Genomic DNA, 20,375 nt, shown 5'->3' with positions numbered 1-20,375 from the left:
AATTCTTCTCAACAAACTAAAATAATTAAAACTAATACCACAATTGAGTTCATTAAACACACTAGTATTCTCACTCCTGTCAGCTTGAGTTGTGCCTCCTTTCCTATTCCATTAGGTCTAATACAAAGATATCTAGAAATAAATGCTTTTGGAGTGAAATCTCAGAGCTCCATGGGAAGTATAAACTGGAAGTCAACAGGCAGATACTGTTAGGTGCTGATGTGTTCAGTTATTTCAGTACTCATGTGAGATTTGACTATTGATAAGTCTCTTAGGAGCTGTCAGTCAAGATATGGCAACTCATAGGTCAACCCTTTGTCATGCTCTCTGTGCATGAGACTTTTAACATTGAAGGCCAAGAAGAAACACCTTGCTGTTTTTCTGTGGACATACCATGAACCTGAGCAAAGCTGACTTAAAAAAAAAAAATAAAAATAAAAAAATAGATGTATTTGAAGCTTTTAGATTATTATTTTGAACGGTGTTCAAGGTGTTGCCTGGAAGGCTGGATGTCCTTTGCATCAGAAACAGAACAGTGGTTGCATAAGACTTCTTTTACGCACTGCATACACAACCCAAACTCAAAGACATGTACAAATTGAAAAATAAATGTTATGAATCATCAGAATATGTGACTGCTTTTGGTATTTTATCACAGACCTCACTACATCAACTAAAATCAACGACAAACCATTGGTACCAACCAATCATTGAAACATTTGAGATTGATTTCCTTGCGTTTGCAAAGCATTTGAGATTCATAAGATAACATAGTCGCTTGGTCTTCCACATATTTGTAGGGGAACTCATCATGGCAAGGAGCTCATCAAGGTGACAGACAACTAAAAACTGCTTGTAGAAAGGGCTATATTATACATGAAAGTCACTTACTAGACACAGACCAATGCCAAGCAGAATTCATCTATAGTACTTCCTTAGAAAACATCTGCTTGTGTTTCTCCTATTACTAGCTGTAGAAAAAAATAAAAAAATAAAAAATCTTACCAGAGACTGTACTTCTAAAGCCAAATTTATTTTCAAGCTGTGAAATCTGGCTTTTGCAGTAGAACAGAGGCTTAGTAATCTCACATAGATGCCATGTACTCCAAGAGTGCCAAGTCACACACTTCTGCTTTATGGAACCAGAAAAGAGCCAGAATGCTTCTGGAGAATGCTTTTGCTCAGCTTTGAAAACTATCTTATCACCTGTCTGGCTTACTGGCAACAGGATAAACTCAAATATTACAGCATCCAAGGCACTGCAATCAGCTTTTTAAGAAACAATTACCTCTGAGCAGGTACAGGTGTTTTAGATCATTAAAACATCTCCCCCCATTGAGGCTTATATGTCAGATGATAGTGTTAAAAATCAGGGCTACCAGTTTCAAGCCAGGTTGACAACTTTGTACATGCATTAACTTACCAAATCAAGCTTTAAATTAAATCTGGGTTGAAATCAAAGCAATTAGCTCTCTTTGACAAACACATTCCTACTATTTACCTACCATAAGCAGATGCTAGTACATTTTTAAATATTCCACAGCTGCCCGTTGTTATCTCTACAGCATATAAGCAGAAACCCTATTTAAGAAGCATGTAACATCTCTGGAATTTTTAGCAGAATGTATCTCTCCTGCTTTCCTGTGAAAGCATCCCTCATTTTTGCCTGCTGACTATAGCCAAGAATGTAATGGAGATGTTTGGCAAAAATATCTCCCACTGCCACAATATCCCACTGAGCAGACAAGTTATCTTTTGATTTTGCTATGCTTACTTCCACAAGATGAAATGAGAGCTAAAATGCTATTAATGCACCTAATGACATGTTCTTAGTGATAAATTCAGTCAAATATAGCAAGATGGAATGACTGAGTCTAGGACAGACGTCCAGTGAGACCTGAGGCAAGTGATGCTGAACAGCTGTTGGCATGAAATCTGGTATTTACAACACTGCACGACTGTTCGCTTTTTGGTAGTACAGCAGTATAAGGACTGGAAGACTCATCATCGGTTGGTACCACAAAAACCTTTCTCTCTGACATTTCTGCTCTTTGGTTCATGTGTCTCCCAGGAGCTCACAAAGGATTATGTCTGTTAAAACCCTAACTTGGCTGTGGCAATATTTGCTTTTGTCTCAGAAGGTGCACAAACTAAACAGCAGATTGGCATGTGCCCTTTTCACATTCTCCACCCACCCAGTAGTTTGTACATTCCTGTTTTATGCAATGCCATCATTAAAACCACAGAAAGCTAACTACAACAACTATTAGAAGTTCTACATTCTAAATTTGTGCAAGGCAAAGCCCTTACAGTGAACTCCTTTCCTGTTCCTACTGTGTTAACATGAAATTTAGAAGTGGCACACACACAAGAAAACACTTGGCCTTGTTTTCCACCAGCCCTCTCTCACTCCCCAAAACAGTTCCACCTCACATATCCAGATAATAAATAAAGTTACCTGATCTCTACATTAATAGTTCTGCTGATGGGGATGCTGATGCCTCTGTTTCAGTGGCTGGCTTCAGTGAAAGCAAGAGTTTCTTGTTTGTTTATATATAATTGGAACATTATGCCCATTTGAAATATTTTGCATGCAAAACAACAAATTAAATTAATAAATATGAGAAGAGTGACTAAGGGCATTTTCCTTGCTTAAAATCTAGAAAGAAAAGACTTAGGGAGATATGTAATGTCCTTCCAAGCAGAAAAGACTGACGTACAGAGGAAGAACATTAACTCTTCTTGATATACAATGAAAACGGGACAAAACCAGGCAGTAATTGCAGTGAGTAGGACTTAGGCCTGACACTGAGAAGAAGGTGTCCCCCGTCACATCTGGAATGAAGGATCCAGGGATGTTACGGCATCTCATCAGATTTTCTGGACCAGAATAATGCCACCCAGGAATAGATATGGCAGACCTATCTACTATAGCTTCTGTTGCTGTGGAAATCAGTCCACTGCACCTGTGTTTGCTGCCTTATTTGATAACTCCTCTTTCTACCCTGGATCCACTTCTCCAAATCCACTTGTGTTCACTATGTCCCATGTATCTGAATACTCAACCTTGTCACTGTTAATGTCCTCACATCACTGCCTGGGTGATCCTTGATATGTGCACATCATCTACTTGGTGTTTGTTCAGCTAATTCCCTCCTCTCTGCTCCTTTCTTTATTAATGTTCATTGATAAGGATCTGATCCCCTTTGTCCTTACAATGCAACCAATACCTGTGGCAGCCTGTTTTCCCCTTAAAAGTTCCCTGTATCTAATAAAATTAAACCCTTCCCCTTCACTTACCCTTTTAGAGCCAAACCCACTATTGCACCATGAAGAGTGACTGCTGTCACTTTCAGAATGAAGGGTGTGTTCAAGAAGCACTTGGCCAATGCTGTTACTAACATGCTTTAACTTTTAGTCAGCCCTGAATTGGTCAGGCAGTTGGACTAGATGATTGCTGTGGGTCCCTTCCAACTGAAATTATCCTCTATTCTATTCTATTCTATTCTATTCTATTCTATTCTATTCTAACAGAAGTTTCTGGCCTGCAGAGCTGGTCAGTGTAACACTGCAACGTGTTACAGCATCACAAAGGGAGGCATCTGTTGCCTCTCAAGTTTAGACCTAGAAACCAGAGTGGTGTCTCATGATTTTGACCCAAAGAACTCATAGTCACCCCAACACATGCAGAGAAAAGAAGCAAACCAGATAACTTTTATGTCATCACCAATATCAGTGGTGGAAAGAGAAAGGGCTGTGCGACTGCTGTTTCCTTTAAAATATTGAGAGATAATAGCCATAAAGCCATTGCAGTCCTTTTCAGCTGACAACCAAAGTTCATTTATTCAGTGTGAATTTCACATACTAATCTCCATTAAAAGCCATTCAAATTATCAGCAAGGTTCATGTGATTGATAGCCAGAGCACCAGTGAATGCCAGCTGTCAGTAGAGTTGGGATGCTGAAAGGTAGAAAACTACAAGTATCCTTTTGCTTCTCAAAGGATCATTCATAGCAGCATCTAGAACACTCTTTTCACAGTATAATGCCAGAAAATAACAGAAAACCTCAGTTCCTAGAAAAAAAATTAACCAAATTATGTGTATAACTACGATGCCACCTTTCATACTCAGTAGTCAAAAATATTATAAAGTAACTGGACTATATCAGAACCAAAAGGGAATTTGCATTTTGGTCTCTAGTTGACCACAAGAAGTTGACCTATATTCAGTTCTGACATGACCAGAAGAACGCAGAAGCGAGCACTTCATCATGCTCCACGTAGTAAAATGACTTCTTACAGAATGGAACAGAGTGTAAGACATTAAAATAGAGAATTATCAGCATAGGATCATAACCCTTAGAGAAAGCAATCACAGCTTTTCATATGTACATGGTAAGTGAACCTATTGTAACTGTGTAGAAGGACTGGAAGCTCTACTTACTTTCACAGAGACGTCTTCTTAGCTTCCCCCGAATTTTGTCAATGGCGTTGTAATCGGAGACATGAAACACATGAGCAGACTTTGGTTCTGAAGCAATCTCATCGAGTTCCTCTTTTAAGGCTTCGCCAACACCCACAGCAAAAATCCTAATCCCAGCCTGATGGGCTGCAGTGGCTGGATCCAAGACATAATCCTGGCTCCTTCCATCAGTCAGAAGGATAGCCACTTTTTTAACAGTCCGATCACTAAGTCTCCCACCAGCTTCTTTGGAAAAACTGTAAGTGTTGATATATCTGAGAGCATCTCCAGTGTTCGTATTACCCCCATAGTACTTAATTTTTCGTGCAGCCTCTTTGATTTCCTCACGAGTTTTGTACTTTCCCAGGTCAAACTCTGTGGTTGGACGATCGCTGTACCGCACCACACCTACACGGGTTTTGTCTGGGCCGATCTCAAAAGTTTCCACCAAATTAGACACCCACTGTCGAACTTTCTCAAAATCTTCTTTTCCAACACTGGAGGAGGCATCCAAGATGAAGACAAGGTCATAGTGAACATTCTTGCAACCTGCAAGTGTACCAGAAAATATTGCTAAGGGAAGATGAAAGAACAGCACCAGACACACCGAATATTCTCTAGGCATGGTTCCCTAGGGAGCAATTTGGAGGAGGCAGCAAACCCTCTCCCTATCCTGCAGAGAAAGTGCAGATTCTGAGCCTTTCTTCCTTGCAATTCACCTCATCTGTTCCAGGACATCTATGGGAGATCAGCACACAGTTTGCTTTGAAATGCAAACCCTTTCTCTTCCTGCAGTACTAACAACCTCTGCTCAATCTTTTACCTACACCATCTGCATGCATATGAAGCTATTTTTCTCAAACTTCATTTGCAGTGCTTTTGCTCAGGCAATTTCTAAAATGACCTTAGCGGATCAAGAAACCTGCCCTGACCTTGCCTATGCCAATTCTGATGGTGAGTAGTAAAGCTTTCATGTTGCCTCTCGCATTAACATTATGATTTATTTATGCTTAGCTAAAAGCAGTTATTTTGCTCAGCATGATATCTCGGTGAAGCAAGTTTATAACAAGATTATTTTGATTTTGAGGCTCTCTGCCATTGACTATTGAATGTGATGACTCACTGAATACTGGGATGGCTTTCTTGGCAACAAAGGGCAGTTGCTTTGTAAGGGAAAAACTCAGCCCCACAAACAACCTTTTGGCTCCAGTCATGATATTTGTAATCTGAGGTCTGTGTAATCCAAAAGGCAAACGTATTTTAATTGCAGCTTGCTTGCCCTATGAAGCCAGATTGGTCATATATATGTCAGCCGATTGCCAAGAACGTAGATCTCCCAGGAGATGCTTTCTAGCTCTTTCTGAATATATGCAAGCCAAGAGGCAGTAGCTTCATAAATGTCCCACAGATGCCAAAGATTTATCAACACAATGCCCAAATCAGGCAAAATTTATATATATACATATGTTTATTTAATTCACGATTATAGACCATAGTCCCTAACAAATTATGAGTTTCAAGATTGAAAGCTGCTCTACACAGTTTGTCTATGGTCTCAGCCACCAGTAGTTTCCCCACTAGTTCTTGTCTCACATCATCCCACAAAGTACAACCGCTTGTTTGAACCAATGGTAAAAAGCTAATTTGACCAACCACGCGGAGAACAAAACACATATGATACAAGACAAAGAGCCGATCCATACCTGTGCCTGTGCCATTTTATTTCTCTCAGAGTAACTGTCCCATTGAACTGGAGGTGTTATATCTGTCCCCTAAACTATTAATAATTGCCTTTAAACCCTGATGCTTTATCACCATCTGAGCTTGTATCCCACATCTAACCAAATGCACTGAGAATAAATCCACTCTGTTGACTCCCATTTCGCTGCAGAACCCTCATTCCTCTAACTTTTTTTCCCACAATGATGTTAGTAGCCTCCTCTGAGCACTGACCTGGACTGACCAACCTACCTCCTTTGGTCAGAAATTCTGAGAGTACTTGTGAGAATGCACAACTCCATGGTATGCCACTGAGGACAGTTTAGTTCTCCATACACTAAAAAGATACATTCCACTGCACAGTTTGCGTGTTTTCAAATCACATTAGTTCCAGTCTGATCCCAGCAACTAAATGTCCACCAGTGACTTATACCTCAGAGCTGCCTCATCTCTGTGGACTTCCCTGGAGAATGCCCGACCCCAGCTACTATCTTTAGTCCTGATCCACACCTTGACTTCCTGATTCATGTTTCTGGCTTCATCTTGGACCTGCTTCATCCCTATGAGCTTGTCTGGGAATCTGGATTGTCTGTTGAGCCTGTCTGCCATCCCCTAGCTTGTCCTGTTCCCTGTTTGGAAGTGGTGGGACAGGCTGTGGCTGCTGAGACCCTGTCCTTCCAGCACAGGGACAGCCCCAGCTCCTGGCAACCCGTGCCTTAGGAAGTAGTCTGTACGTGCTACACTCCTGACCAGAGCTAAAGCACTGGTGTAAATACATCCAATGTGGGTTTTAGCTGAGGATATTTTCCCTGTAGCAGACCAAGGAGTACAGAGGTACCATACACTGTTCATCCAGTTAGGTACTTCTTTGACAGTGAATAGAAAAATGAACCATAGAATCATTTTGGTTAGAAGAGACCCACAGGATCATCGAGTCCACCCATAACCTAAATCTAGCTCTAAACCATGTCCCTAAGAATGTCATCTAATGCCTTTTAAGCACCTCCAGGGATGGTGACTACACCCCTGCCCTGGGCAGCCTGTTCCAATGCCTGACAACCCTTTCTGGGAAGAAATGTTTCCTAATATCCAATCTGAACCTTCCCTGGTGCAACTTCAGGCCATTTCCTCTTGTCCTATCACTTGCTATTTGGGAGATCAACCCCCTCCATGTTACGACCTCCTTTCAGGTCATTGTAGAGAGTGAGAAGGTCTCCCCTCAGCCTCCTGTTCTCCAGGCTAAACAGCCTCAGGTCCTTCAACCGCTCCAATCACACCTGTGCTCCAGATCCTTCACTGACCTTGTCGCCCTCCTCTGAACTTGCTCCAGCACTTCAAATGTATTTTGTATGGTGAAGGGCCCAAAACTTAGCACAGTACTCAAGGTGTGAGTACATACTACCCGAAGATGGGCAGAATGATGATGTTGCTGTACTACCTCACTGAGTCCCAGCATTCAAGCCTACACGAAGGTCATAAAGTCTTCTCCCACAACCAAATTTGACCTTACAATTCATTACTTAGCTCTGGTGCTTTTGATCATCCTGAGGTTGTGCACTTGCCCTCAAGAGGACAGGAATCCCAAAACAGTCCACTGCACTGGAGAGTGTGGGTAGCTCAGCTACATGAAGAGGATTTGCCTTCAGATAAGGGTAAAAACATTGTAGAAATACATTATAAGGCTGAGTTCAGTGTTCATGGTATTTCATGGTGGCTGTGAGAGTGATTGAATAGAAATCTGGTGTGTTGCAGGACATGATGAAACATGAGCATCTCCTGTTGCTGTGTTATCTTCCACAGCACAGTACATCCGAGGTGCTGCTGTTCCTTCAGTGTCTATGGGAACAATCTACGCACATGGGATTGGGATCACAGCAGGAACAATCCATCCACATGGGATCTTGTTGGAAACAACCTTTCCATGTGGGATCATGTTCTGTGATGGCATTTTGTGAGACAGGGAATTCTTGTCCCTAGCCACAGTGCAAGAAAACTTTGGCTGGAAAAGCTCTCTCAAAGGTAATCAGAGTATGGAGATGACTGAATATATAATTTTATATTATGGGATGTAAGTTACATTACATCTGGCTAGACTGCCAAGCGTAGTTCTGCTTGATTTTTGCAGAATGTAGAGGATATAATATGTAAAAAAAAACGGTAAGCAAGAAACCTCCACTCTGCCCCTCCCAATTCATTATTGTACTAATCTATTCTGTCTAAAAGAACACTAATTGAGACTAACCAGAGAATATAAAGATTTAAGTATAAAACCCACAAGCTACAGACCTTGCTATTGCTTATTTTAATGACTCTCAGCAGGTGAGACGACCGCAATTCAAAACCAAACAGAACAGATAAAATGAATCCTGTTGGTGTTCAAGGGCAATGAGCCTTAAAACAAGAGAGGTTTAAGGTTTAAAAAGTGATACCTATTTCAGGCAGTATTGCAGGGAAGAAAAAGATGGTTTTTCAGCATCATTTTCTTAGAGTCAGTGATTCTTTGCTTACAGAACTGATAGCAGTGGGATGAAGTATGGCAGAAAAGCTTTTAGTAAATATTAATTTGCATTTTTAGCACAGTAATGTCCACTGCTGACAAAATTGATTGCTTTCCAAGAATGCTATAATAATATTGTTTACTGGCAGAAACAGTTCAAGTCGAGGGAATATGGGAGATAATTCATAGAAAGTGAACTTCCAGTTTTGTAATTACATGAATACTCTCTGGAAGGAAGCATAATTCCAGGAGTTGTATTCATCCAGTGAGACACTGAGTCAACTGTTTTGCAATACTGTTAATAAAAATAGTTGACAAACAAGCCATAAGTCCAAAATTATTTAAAGTAAGCACAGAATAAACATATGAATGGTACCACCATTTCCTTTCTGTGACTGATCTATAGACAGCCAAAAAAGATGAGTTTTCACTTTGTTTTGTTACTAAGTACTTATTCCTGTTAAATTTCACCCAAAACAGTCTTATATAGATCATATAACAAAACTATAAAGCAGCTGTTCCCTAGACTGAGAGAAGATCTAAAAAATCCTTTTCTTTCTTATAAAATACACAAGGCAACAGAACAGCATCTTTCCTAGAAAAAGAGACAGAAAGCATCCATCTCAAAGTACCTTTGCACTTTTATACCAATAAACTACAAGCATGTTCTGTCCCTGAGGTATAGCAGCATTCACAGCCAGACAACTAAACCCTTCCTCCTACCTCCCAAAAAACAACGTGTCCTTGTCAAGACTGACTATAGGAAGAGTCTCTCAGCCTCACCATCCCCTAATGCACTCAGTGATGTTTGGGGGAGCGTGCTCATCAGCACGGGCCAAAAGCCACAGAATCAGAGCCATTTTGGTTGGAAGAGACTCTCAAGGTCATCAAGTCCAACCATTAGCTCAACAATGGCACTAAACCGTGTCCCAAAGAACCTCATCTACACGTCTTTTAAACACCTTCAGAGTTGGTAACTCAACCACTTCCCTGGTCAGGCTGTTCCATGCCAGAGACCATGCTAGCAACTAGAGCGTATGAGCCAAGAGAGGGTATGAACAGTGCCCTGGCCCTTTTTATCTCACTAGGAAAGTCCCAGATAAAAGGGGACAGCATGTCTAATCCAAAACCCACTGAAGGCAATAGAAGAAGTGATATCCACGCCAGGGTGGGGTAGATGAAGCGTATCCAGAGTAAACTGTGTGCTCCTCCCCTTGCTTTAGGTACCTGAGCTAAACTTTCTGAGCCCACAGCAGAACCAGAGACCCCAGTCAAATCATAATCTTGATCCCTGGGCTATCTCCATTCCTAAATTCTATTTTGTATCTTTTCAGCAGTAAATGTCTTGCTTGTTTGGTTGGGTTTTAATTATTATTTTCCTCCTCGCAATGACAGCTCCTCAGCCACATAAAAGCCCCAGCAGTCACTTAGCAGGAGGCAGTAAGCTGAACACCGCGTACCTGCTCTTTGTGACTCAACTCTCCCCCTGCTGAACACAAATGTGAGAAGAACCAGGAGATGGGGCACGCAGCAGCTTCTCGTAATGGACATATCTCCTTTCTCGCATCAGCTTGTCTTTCCTCCGTGGTCAGAAGCTCGCTAGAAATCCAATCCACAGCCTAGAAAGGAAAATAAAGAGTAAGTGTTATCTCATTGAAACACAGACAGAAGTAATGATGCAAGCCACAGAAGCAACGCTTTGGGGAGTTGTCTCTCCTGCCTGTCATTTTACTTGACTAGGCACAAACCACCCAGACAAAGAGGAGCGAGTTCACCTACTTTTCAAAACCTACAGTCTTTCACTGGCTCTATTCAGCGTGCAGCAGCCTGAATGGAAAAAGGAGAGAGATTACCAGATTATTATACTTTAATTGAGCTCACTGCCAGTCACACAATCAACGCATTGGAGTGGAAACCATTCCTGACCTGGCCCTCCCACGCAGTCATCGTTAGGAGATAGACAACACAGAGCCAAGATACTAGCTGCTGAAAATCACACACAACCAGTTGCTTCTTCACCCATTGCCGGTTCCAGTTCCTGAGACTCAGAAATGACAAGCGCTAAAGACACATGTCTGTTTTCATACATGTATTTGTTGCTATCAGTCCTCCTCTATAGGAGTAAACTCGGCAGCTTCAAAACACATCCTTCAACTGTTAATTTAACGGAGCTCAAAAGCTCAGGGGGATGATCTTCTTTTTTAAGGTCATTGCTTTGAGTTTACCTTGACTGAAAAGTCATCTGGTGTTGTGACAAGCAAGACAAAGTGGTCAGGCTATTCAAAGTTTAGTTATAAGATCAACTCATTTAAAAAAAAAAAATAACATGAAAAAAAGTATAATTATTGCTGGTTTATTATTTTTTCTTAGGCAGACCATGAAGTCATTGCAGTTCTATATTCGACGTGCACACAGACAGAGGAAAACAGTTTCCACTCTGCAGCTCTTTACTGCTTAAGGAATCATTCTAGAAGACTTTCTCCCATCTCCAGAATCCATCTTTTCCTGTTTAATGCACAGACTTCCTTGTTCATTTTCTTAGGGAATTTCTGTTTCCTCTGTATTTTAACATGCACATCAGCTTGTTGCTGCTGGTAGCCGGGTAAAAGAGGCATGAAAAGGACACGGTGTGTTGATCATTGCTGCAGGGTTGATTATGCATTCTGTATATTTATTTTCAAAGCAGTAGGATTCTGTGGGAATCACAGACAAAAAGAATGGTGGTATCAGCACTTGTTAACACCACTATCAATCAGTCAAATGTTAGGCCTATGTCTACCATGTATCTCAAAAATTAAGTGCACACCATTCTGGTTTAATAAATAAGAAAGGGGGAAATCTTATGTAGTTGTTGAGACTTAGCTGTAAATACTTATTCCCAGGACAAAACACAGGCTTCTATATTTTCAAAAGTCTGTATCATATTCAGGCAAGGAGAAAGCAATATAACTAATAAAGAAACAAACCCTGCACTCTGTAAATAAAATTTGTAAATGTCTGCCAGGAGTGGAACATAAATGCAAGAAAGAATTTAAAATAAATAAAAATTTTAAAAAATATATTAAAAAGTGGGCTTATTCAAGTGCCATCCTTAAATCCAAAGAGCACAAGCAGGTGCTGTAGTTTGCACCTCAACCAGATGGTGTCCCTGTGAGACAGTGAGGTGCTCAGGTTTGAGCAAGATGGAAAAGGTTGCAAGGTAAAAAGGGCATGAAAATATCACCATGCCCTACAGTAGTTAGAATTTCCTTTTAAATAAGTACATTACTGAAATACCGATCAGAAAGCTGCCTGCAGAGGGATCAGGACAAGTATTCCTTAAAATAGCTATGGAAGCCTTCAGCCCAAGGTATTTCTTCCCGTGTATTTTTTAGGAAACATAGTTTTCTGGCACTGGTGATGGGCGAGCAGGTTAGTGGCAGCAGCAAGAGATGGGAAACCAGATCTGCCATGCAGTCAGTGTTCTGCACTTCCAGTGTTGGGAGCCCAAAATGTCCTTTGTGTCTGGACTTGCACGGCTGCTAAGTTTTATAAATACATTATTAAAAACAGTCTTTGCCAGCTGCTGCCCTGCATGAGGCTGGGATAAAAGGAGGAGAACACCAGCCGGTGTCAGTCAGCAGAACAGCGATGGGATGATCGATGCTGGATCAACGTGGCGGGGAACTTGCTGGACCTGTATCACTTGAAGTCACACATACACGTGCTGCAAAACCTTATGCCCAGGAAAAAATACAGGCTCCTATATTTCTAAAAGTCCATATCACGTCATACATACACGTGTGACTTCTGCCCCAGTAGACTAGGTCTGAGAGCTGTGTCTCTAAGGCATCATTCTTTTCCACTCTTTGCCAAAACACTTCAAGAGCTCATTGCTGCATTATGAATGCTGAAAGGAGTCTCAGAGCAGTCATTTAGGTTAAAAATAGTGGAAAAAACCCCAAAACCCAAATCAGAACATCTGCTTAAAATCTATAATCATAACCTGTGGAAGCTCTAGTACACATTTGTGGTTCAATATTATTCTTACGTTCAGGCCAAAATACATAATTTTATCCATTTATGTCCATTTATAGCGTAAAGAAGTTAACCAAATCTCTTAACCTGCATAGTACTTTATATATGGATATTTCAGTGAGAGAAAATTGCCCCATTCACACCAACAGCATTCATATCGTGACAAGGAAGTATTCAGGGGTATTAGAAAAAAGGTTGGAGATAAAGCGTTTTTATTGATGGGTTTTCCACACTGGTTTCCTTCCCACCTCAGTTCCACATTGTGAGATGGAGCCCAGTTTGAGATTGCAGAAGCTGATCAACACTTATTTCCCCTTCCACAAGAAAGGGTCGAAAAGGAGCCAAAAGTGGGACAATTTAGGCTTCAGAGTGATCCAAGAATAAGGAATTATGTTTAGTGGACTTATTTCCAAATGACCAATATGGATTATTTTTATTGCTTTTATTTTTAGTTCAGCCTATCATGTGGGAATAATTTTCCTCAAAGTGTCCTAAGTCAAAGTACATCCTTTAAAAATACCTCCTTTTTCCTTTTAACCTCACAAACATCACTTTGAGATTCCTTCATGACACATTTAGATGTGTTAAGTGATGTCTCAAAAAGAACTGACAAATCCTATCACGTCTGAGTTTATAACCAAATTGTGGACTTTGTGTCTGAGGTCCTGTATTTTATAGTTTAATGGGAAAAAAAAAAAAAAAAGTGAATAATTCTGGCTACATGCAAACATGATGCGGGAATGGCATCCAGGCTGAAAAGCGTGCTCGTAAATGCTGAAGTGAGCTCTCTACATTTAAAATACAGGCATAGTACTAAGCTATTCATACCGCCTCACAGCTGAACAAACAATATGCAAAAGATAGATAGAAGCTCTGTATAACCTTCATCTTTGGTATTGCTTTTTCAGGGGGGTTGGTATAGAGTTTTAGGTCAGTGAGTATCCATGGTAAGGCCTCTCTACTTTTGAACAGTAAATAAACGCTCTTTGGGAAACTCTCATAAAAAGCAGTATTTTAAAAAAATAGAGCTGACAAAGAATTGGGTCTTCTCATCTCAAAAATATTTCAATATTTTGCTCACTGTTGGGTTTTCCTTGCACTCCTGCATTTTAAGGGATGCTACTTTGTCATCTTTATCCCTTGAGGCTGGGAACAGAGCTCAGGCTCTGCCATCCAAAGAATCACATACATATCCAGAACCGAAGCACATAGCTGGGTTGCATTTTGTCACGGGGTTTATTCCTGACTGAACCAATGTTGAAGAACATCCTGACATCAGTTTATTTGGAAAACAAAACCCCTGTCCACTGCTAATAAGATTATGGTATTTTCTATCCCACTTTTTCTTTGTCCTGCCTGGTGGTGAAGGGATGTACAGGGACTTTGTTCCAGTCCTGCTTCTCAGATAATGCTGTCGCACCATCGTAATTCAGAGGACAAGGAGGCAAAACTGTGTGAAAGAAGAGAAGCAAAACTGTTTGTTTAGAAATAGCATCTTTGGAAAATGAAGGGAAAAGAAGGGGCAGATACAAAGAATGCGGCAGAGAAGAAAGCTCCATGGCATTTCTAGGACAAGCAATTTAAGCACAAGCACTGGATACTCCCTATCTCAGCCTCTCCAGAGACTGCTCTTCTGTCTGTTTAAAGAGATGTCACCAACACCAAAACCCATGTGACTTAGACATTAGAGTTAGAAATGGGAAAAAAAAAACAGGGCACTTTCTGTGATCTCTTTCATTCTTCAGAGTCACAAAATTATATTTATTATTCAGCCAAAAAATTATATTTATGAAATAAATCAAACAAAAACTGGACTCAATAGTAAAATGAGCATTTCAGCAGCATGATCTAATAAAACTATTTCTACCTCATGCAAGTAAAAGTTCAAAGACCCTATAGAGACGGTAGACAATTATTCAAGGCTGAATGTAAAAAGCATGTCCAGTTATGGACTTCAGTCTGCTCATTAACATCTCTGAGCTTTTAGTTACATTTTATTAAATTATACCACTAAACTCTTTATCCTGCTGTTAAAGTCAAGGGGGGGCTGATACTAATATTGTGCTTAATTTCATCTATTCACCTGCTGCCACTGAACATCATCGTACATCATATAAATGTTCCAACTATGCTGGCGTTCATAATGTGATTTTGAATGTCTTTGGTATGGTTCTCTGCAGAAGGGGCTAGCCTGGGTTGAAAAAGAGAGTGTCCAATTATACAGCTTTTGAAACACACACACACAAAAAGAAAAACAAACAAAAAACCCCAGAACACTAGTACATCTGACAGCTTAGTAGAGTCAGCTTGTTGATCGTGCCTCTTCCAACTACTGAACTAAGCAATTTAATTATCTAAATTATTGCTGATAGGAGCAGGAAGCCAACTATACAAAAGAGAGATGGGGCTCTTTTCCCCCCTGATCAGCCCATGCAGTCGTATATCTTTGTTAGATGCTTTTTACAGAAACCATTCAATGCCATTTCTGGAAGATATGCATCTTCCCAGGCCTGATCCAAAGCCAACTGTAATTAATGAAAAGAGGGCCATTGATTTCAGAGGGCGTTATTTCAAAACCCATACAAATAATAGAGCAGAAAACTCTCTGCTACCACCGGAGTTGTTCTTGAGGTACTTTGTATGACTAAAACTGATCCAAAGTCTGCTGAAATCAAGGACGAGACTGTCAGCAGCCCCTTGGTATGTTGTATGGGGACACCTTGCTTATGAGCAGCTCTCCAACATCTGCTTTAAGTGCCAGCGAGGTTGCAGGGGCTGAGACGTTTCCTCTCTTCTTTTGCAATATCATGTCTCAAGAACAACTTCTACCCAAACCCCTAAAAAAAGAGATCATATTCAGAGAGATTGGTTAGCATGAATGCTAGCCAAAGCAATCTACCAGCTTTGTAGAAGATGAAATGGTGTGGTGGGAAAAATCAGCAGAGAATTCAAACCCATTTATTGGTTTGTTTTAGCTGAATTCTATTACTGCCCTGAAGTAGTTGGTGCTGGAACTACCAGAGTCCGTGAATGATTAATATCACTGCTTTTGGAAATAAGTTTGACTGTGCGAAAAATAAAGTCCATACTGAACAATTAGGAGGGGAAAAATAATAGCTAGCTGTTTCCTAAATGACAGTTATCTGTTCGGGAGACAGAATCAGACAGGAATCAAAGGGAAAGGAGCATAATCCAGAGTCTTAGACGGTCATAAAACATACTCAAAGTGGGACTGGATCAACTCAGCATGGGTGTTTCCTTATTTCTGCATGCTCCACTTTGCAGCCTTAGAAACATACTTTTAACCTCTGTCATGTTGCACCCACATGATCAAGGGAACCTGAGAGGTCAGAATTAGAATTCAGCCACTCCTGATTCTTCAACCTATGCTTGGATCACGCATCCCTCAAATTGACCCCTTTGTAAATGCATCTACCACAGACACTTTGAAACAAACTCTTACTGGTTGCCTGCCAAATTGCTGCCATTCTAAAATATCCTAAGTACTAGACGAGGACTTTGCAATGTATTTTTGCCTACTTCAGCCACGCAATGTCTGCAGGCTAAAGCCTTGATGCAATACACCCAACTATAACTTCTCAGTGATTTGTTCAGAGGAAGTAACTCCACATTTAAATTGTACTCTTGCATGTCAGAATTAGAAATCTTTCAGCTTGATTGGCTAAGAGAAACCAAAACTAACCTGCAATAAAAAGTCTATATGACAGAATCTCCCAAATCCTGCAGTCTATGGTTAGGGTACTACCAAATCCACACCACCATGCCCCAATTAATTTTGTTATGTCTCCTATAAGTATGTTACACTCACATAGTGGGACCAGATGTGTGCTGTGCCTGCATCCCAGCTCCCTGATGGGACAAGGTACAGGTGTGCTTTATTCTCCAATGCCCCAGTTGCTGTGCCCAGGGCAGATGCCACAAAGGGATGCTCCAAACTTTTTAGATATGGCCAAATGGGTAAACCAAGTCTTAAGGACGTGCCACGGAACCCAACTGTCTCTTGGTGTCCCAACATAAGTTACCTGAAGCTAGAAACAAGCTCCATCCCCTGCTAGTGTGGAAAAAAAGAACAGCTTCCCAAGTCATTTTTGATAAAGTGAACCCCAGCAGTTTTTTGGCTTTGGCATTATCCAGCAGTCTGTAAGGAAAATACATACTGCATCATATGAACACATGTGCTTATCAACCAGGCAGCTGGTAACCCTGTCTCACTTCAGCTAATAAGGAATTGGAATTTCAAAAGAAATCCTGAACCTCAAAGTCTGGCTCTGTATAAAACACTATTCCACAATCATCTTAGTTAACCTGACTGAAATAATTACCCAGGTAAAGACTTGCGGGAAGTGACTCAGAGTGTATGTGGGGCCCAAGGGATTAGGAGAACAGATAAGGGGAAGTTTTGCCTATCTGATTTGGGAAAGCGATGCCTGGAAAGCAGGGTTAGCCAAAAAACCAGGTGCAAGCACCTGTAGTGTTTGTACTGACAGCTTCTTTTCCCAGTATTTTTTTAGTAGCTGGCAAAAAAAAAGGAAGAATATCTTGAACTTGGAACTAAAACATCAGTTCAATACTTCTAAATGTGTTTTTCTTTATAGTAAAGTAACAGCTCAGTGCTGCATTTTGTTAGGATCAATTTTCCACCTTTAATTTTTACTTACTTTCATTTGGAAAGCAGTAGCCTGAACCTCTTTAGCAAGGACCGAGGAATTAGGAACAGAAAAAGAGACTCAAAGGTCAGTTAATTTGTCATAATCTTATTTAGGAGACATCATCCCCTATCCCTCAAATATATAATTTGAGTCATGTAGATTGCAAGTCATTTACACAGCACATTAGTACATACTATGCCTCTGCAGTGGCTCATCCAGTGGGGATTAAATTTATTTGAATCCTGCAGATATTAATACAATTAAATTATTAGATACATAATAATTTATGAATGGTGATGGACTTACTAAGGGGGAAAACACACTCCAAACTACTTAACTCAGTAATAGCAGCACAACTCAGCCATCCCATCAGTGACTCCACCACACCCTGGCCAAGTTGTAAAACTTTGTCCATACTCACTTGCCTATTTCTTTTAAACTTAACACAACTCTGAACTGCCTCTCATGTTGTCACTGAATCAGGATTTGCAGTATACACATGTACAGGAACCGGAAAGCTCATCACCTACATGCACTGGTTATTTAGGGTAAGTAATAACATTATACACTGGCCTTCATGGGAAGAGGAATCCAATTAATAAATTTAAATTAACAGGCATGGCTGGCTGCAGGATACCCAGATGAATGAGGAGTGATGTAAGCAAGACAAAGATCAAAATTATGTCAGCAAAGGAAGCAGACAGTTCAAACTGTAGAAACAGTTTGCTGTGAAGTGCAAAATCCTGAGGTTTGTCCCCAGTACTACGTGCTCAGACTGTCCTTACGGTTGCACATGTGGAGCACGTTGATTTATTACAGGGTCACAGAACACCAGTCCTCTGGCCTAAGCCCTATGACCTGTATGGGGAAAGTCCCACAAATCCCGTTTCCTCCCAGGCAGACGCAGAGCTGTTCCAGCCCCAATTCACTACGAGGAAGAAGCCTTTAACATTGAGCCCCTTGAGGCTATTCAATATGAGAGTGCTCTACTCTTACAGAGCCCATTTCCTGCTTTTTATATCCTCATGGAAGTTCTTCCAGCTCTTGGAATGAAACCTAATATTTTCTTTTTTAGTACAGTACAGGATTATGTCAGTAAAAAGACCCATATGTCAGGGCTTTATATAGTCAGCTAGCAGCGATGGAACAAGGAATTGAGATGGGGTAACAGCCTAAATCTGTTTGGAAAATAGACAACATACTTTCTAAAAAAGTGGAGCCTGGTGAATGCATCTCCCAAAACTCCTGCAGGGGCCAATGCAAGGAAGAACTGCTTTGGATTTCTTGTCCTATGCCTTATGACAATGGCATGGATAAGGATTTACAGAATCCCTACAAGCTCCAGAAATTAGCTCAGATCAATTGTCTATCACTCTCTGGGTTATTAACAGGGCTAAGCTAATTGGAAATGTACCACACACTCACCCACCACTTCCTCAAAGAAAATTTCCTAAATATAGGAATATAAATGTCTCCTATTTGCACTGCGTGTGTGAATTTCTCCTCCATGTGTTCCAACAAGTTGATGGCCATCCAATTTCATGAAACTTTTTACAGAAAAAAAAATATTATATTTAATTAAGAGATTTAGTATTGCAAAGCCTTTCTATGATCTAATTTCCATGGTCTTGACCTTTGTAATGAAACTTGGAACTCTACTGTGGGCACCAGTACACCAGCAGAAGTGAAAGATCTGTGAACAAAGGCCATGAAAACAAGAGCCAACTACTGTTACTTGGGGAGGTGCAGGTAGCAGGGTTACATCCTCAGCCTTGCCTCTTTCTGAAGCTTTCCCTCTTTATCCAGCACTTGCAGGAGACGTTGTCCCTTGTGCAGTATCTACTACCTGAAATCCACCAAAGCTGCGTATCTCTATGTTCTTGTCTACTTAAAACAAGCATTGCTACTTCGTTTTTAAAACACTAGAAAGAAAAAGAACAGCTGAAGAGATATAGGCAGTTTGTAGGCAGCTCTTTCCATCAGATATTCTAGAAAAAGGCCATTTTTTGATTCCCTGTTGCAGCAGGGCCCAAGGGTAAAAAGCAATACTTGGTTAGTTGACGTTTCAGCATGGCAGCAAAGCATTTTGGAAAGTAAACTGAAACACAAAGCAGGACTGGAAACCATGTAGAATTACTGCTTTTACTTCTCATAATTGCATAATCCAAATTGTTTAAGGCAGAGGTAATCCTAGGAAGACCCAATAACAGAACTCTAAGGTTAGACACCTTGGTCAGTTTAGGTGTCTGCAGAGCGAAGAAGTTGTATGGAGGATTCGAGACTGAAAATCTTGGCAGTGAATGCCTCAAATATTTTTTTGGCTCTAACTTCAAATGCTTTTCTCTCCCATGAAAGGAACAAGGTCTGGGAGGAGAGAGGAGGACTCACCTTCTCTGATCACAGAGGTCTTCATTGTGGATGTCTTCACCATCACCATAGACTCCTTTCAGTTAAGGAAAATCAGAGAAATAAGAAGCACAGCCTTAATACAGCACTAGCTCTGAGTGAAGGCAAGTTGGATAATATTTCCCTGACGTCTCAGCCATCTCTGCCCAACACTGTGGCCACCATCAACATAGGGCTAGCAGAACACACAGGAGTCAACCAGAAGCAGAGTTTATCCAGTGATCACAGTCTGAGACTGAGATGAAACACACTTGACTCAATCTTGTCTCTCTGGTGACCAATGATAGGCCACAAGGGAATGGCAGGAAGATGTGCCAGGGGAGGTTTAGGTTGGACATGAGGAAAAGGTTCTTCACCCAGAGGGTGCTGGACACTGAACAGGCTCCACGGGGAGGTGTCACGACCCCAAGCCCAACAGTGTTCAAGAAGAGACTGGACAACGTCCTCAGACACACGGTGTGAACTGTGGGGTTGTGCTGTGCAGGGACAGGAGTTGGACTCGATGGTCCTTGTGGGTCCCTTCCGACTCAGGACATTCTGTGAATCTGTGATTCTAAGATTTATTCCTCTCAATTTCTGAGTGGAACAGACAGAAAATCACTGC

General features: G+C 40.9%; 1 protein-coding gene across 3 annotated transcripts in view; it reads right to left on the bottom strand.

Moving 5' to 3' along the window:
* COL22A1 (collagen type XXII alpha 1 chain) overlaps window positions 1-20,375 on the bottom strand; it is a 232,188-nt gene that overhangs the window by 194,979 nt on the left and 16,834 nt on the right. For 2 of the 3 annotated variants that reach the window (XM_071803774.1, XM_065831575.2), the window contains exons 2-3: window positions 10,139-10,297; window positions 4,445-5,011 (exon numbers count right to left, since the gene is read on the bottom strand). In XM_071803774.1, the coding sequence (XP_071659875.1) occupies window positions 4,445-5,011; window positions 10,139-10,229 (658 nt within the window). In that variant the 5' untranslated portion in view covers window positions 10,230-10,297. Of the gene's footprint in view, window positions 1-4,444; window positions 5,012-10,138; window positions 10,298-10,457; window positions 10,512-20,375 lie in introns of those variants that run through there. The other variant, XM_071803775.1, reaches the window with a different exon arrangement.

Source organism: Patagioenas fasciata, chromosome 2 (assembly GCF_037038585.1).
Source record: "Patagioenas fasciata isolate bPatFas1 chromosome 2, bPatFas1.hap1, whole genome shotgun sequence".
NCBI classification, from domain to species: Eukaryota; Metazoa; Chordata; class Aves; order Columbiformes; family Columbidae; genus Patagioenas; species Patagioenas fasciata.
This window is presented reverse-complemented; position numbering and strand designations above follow the sequence as displayed.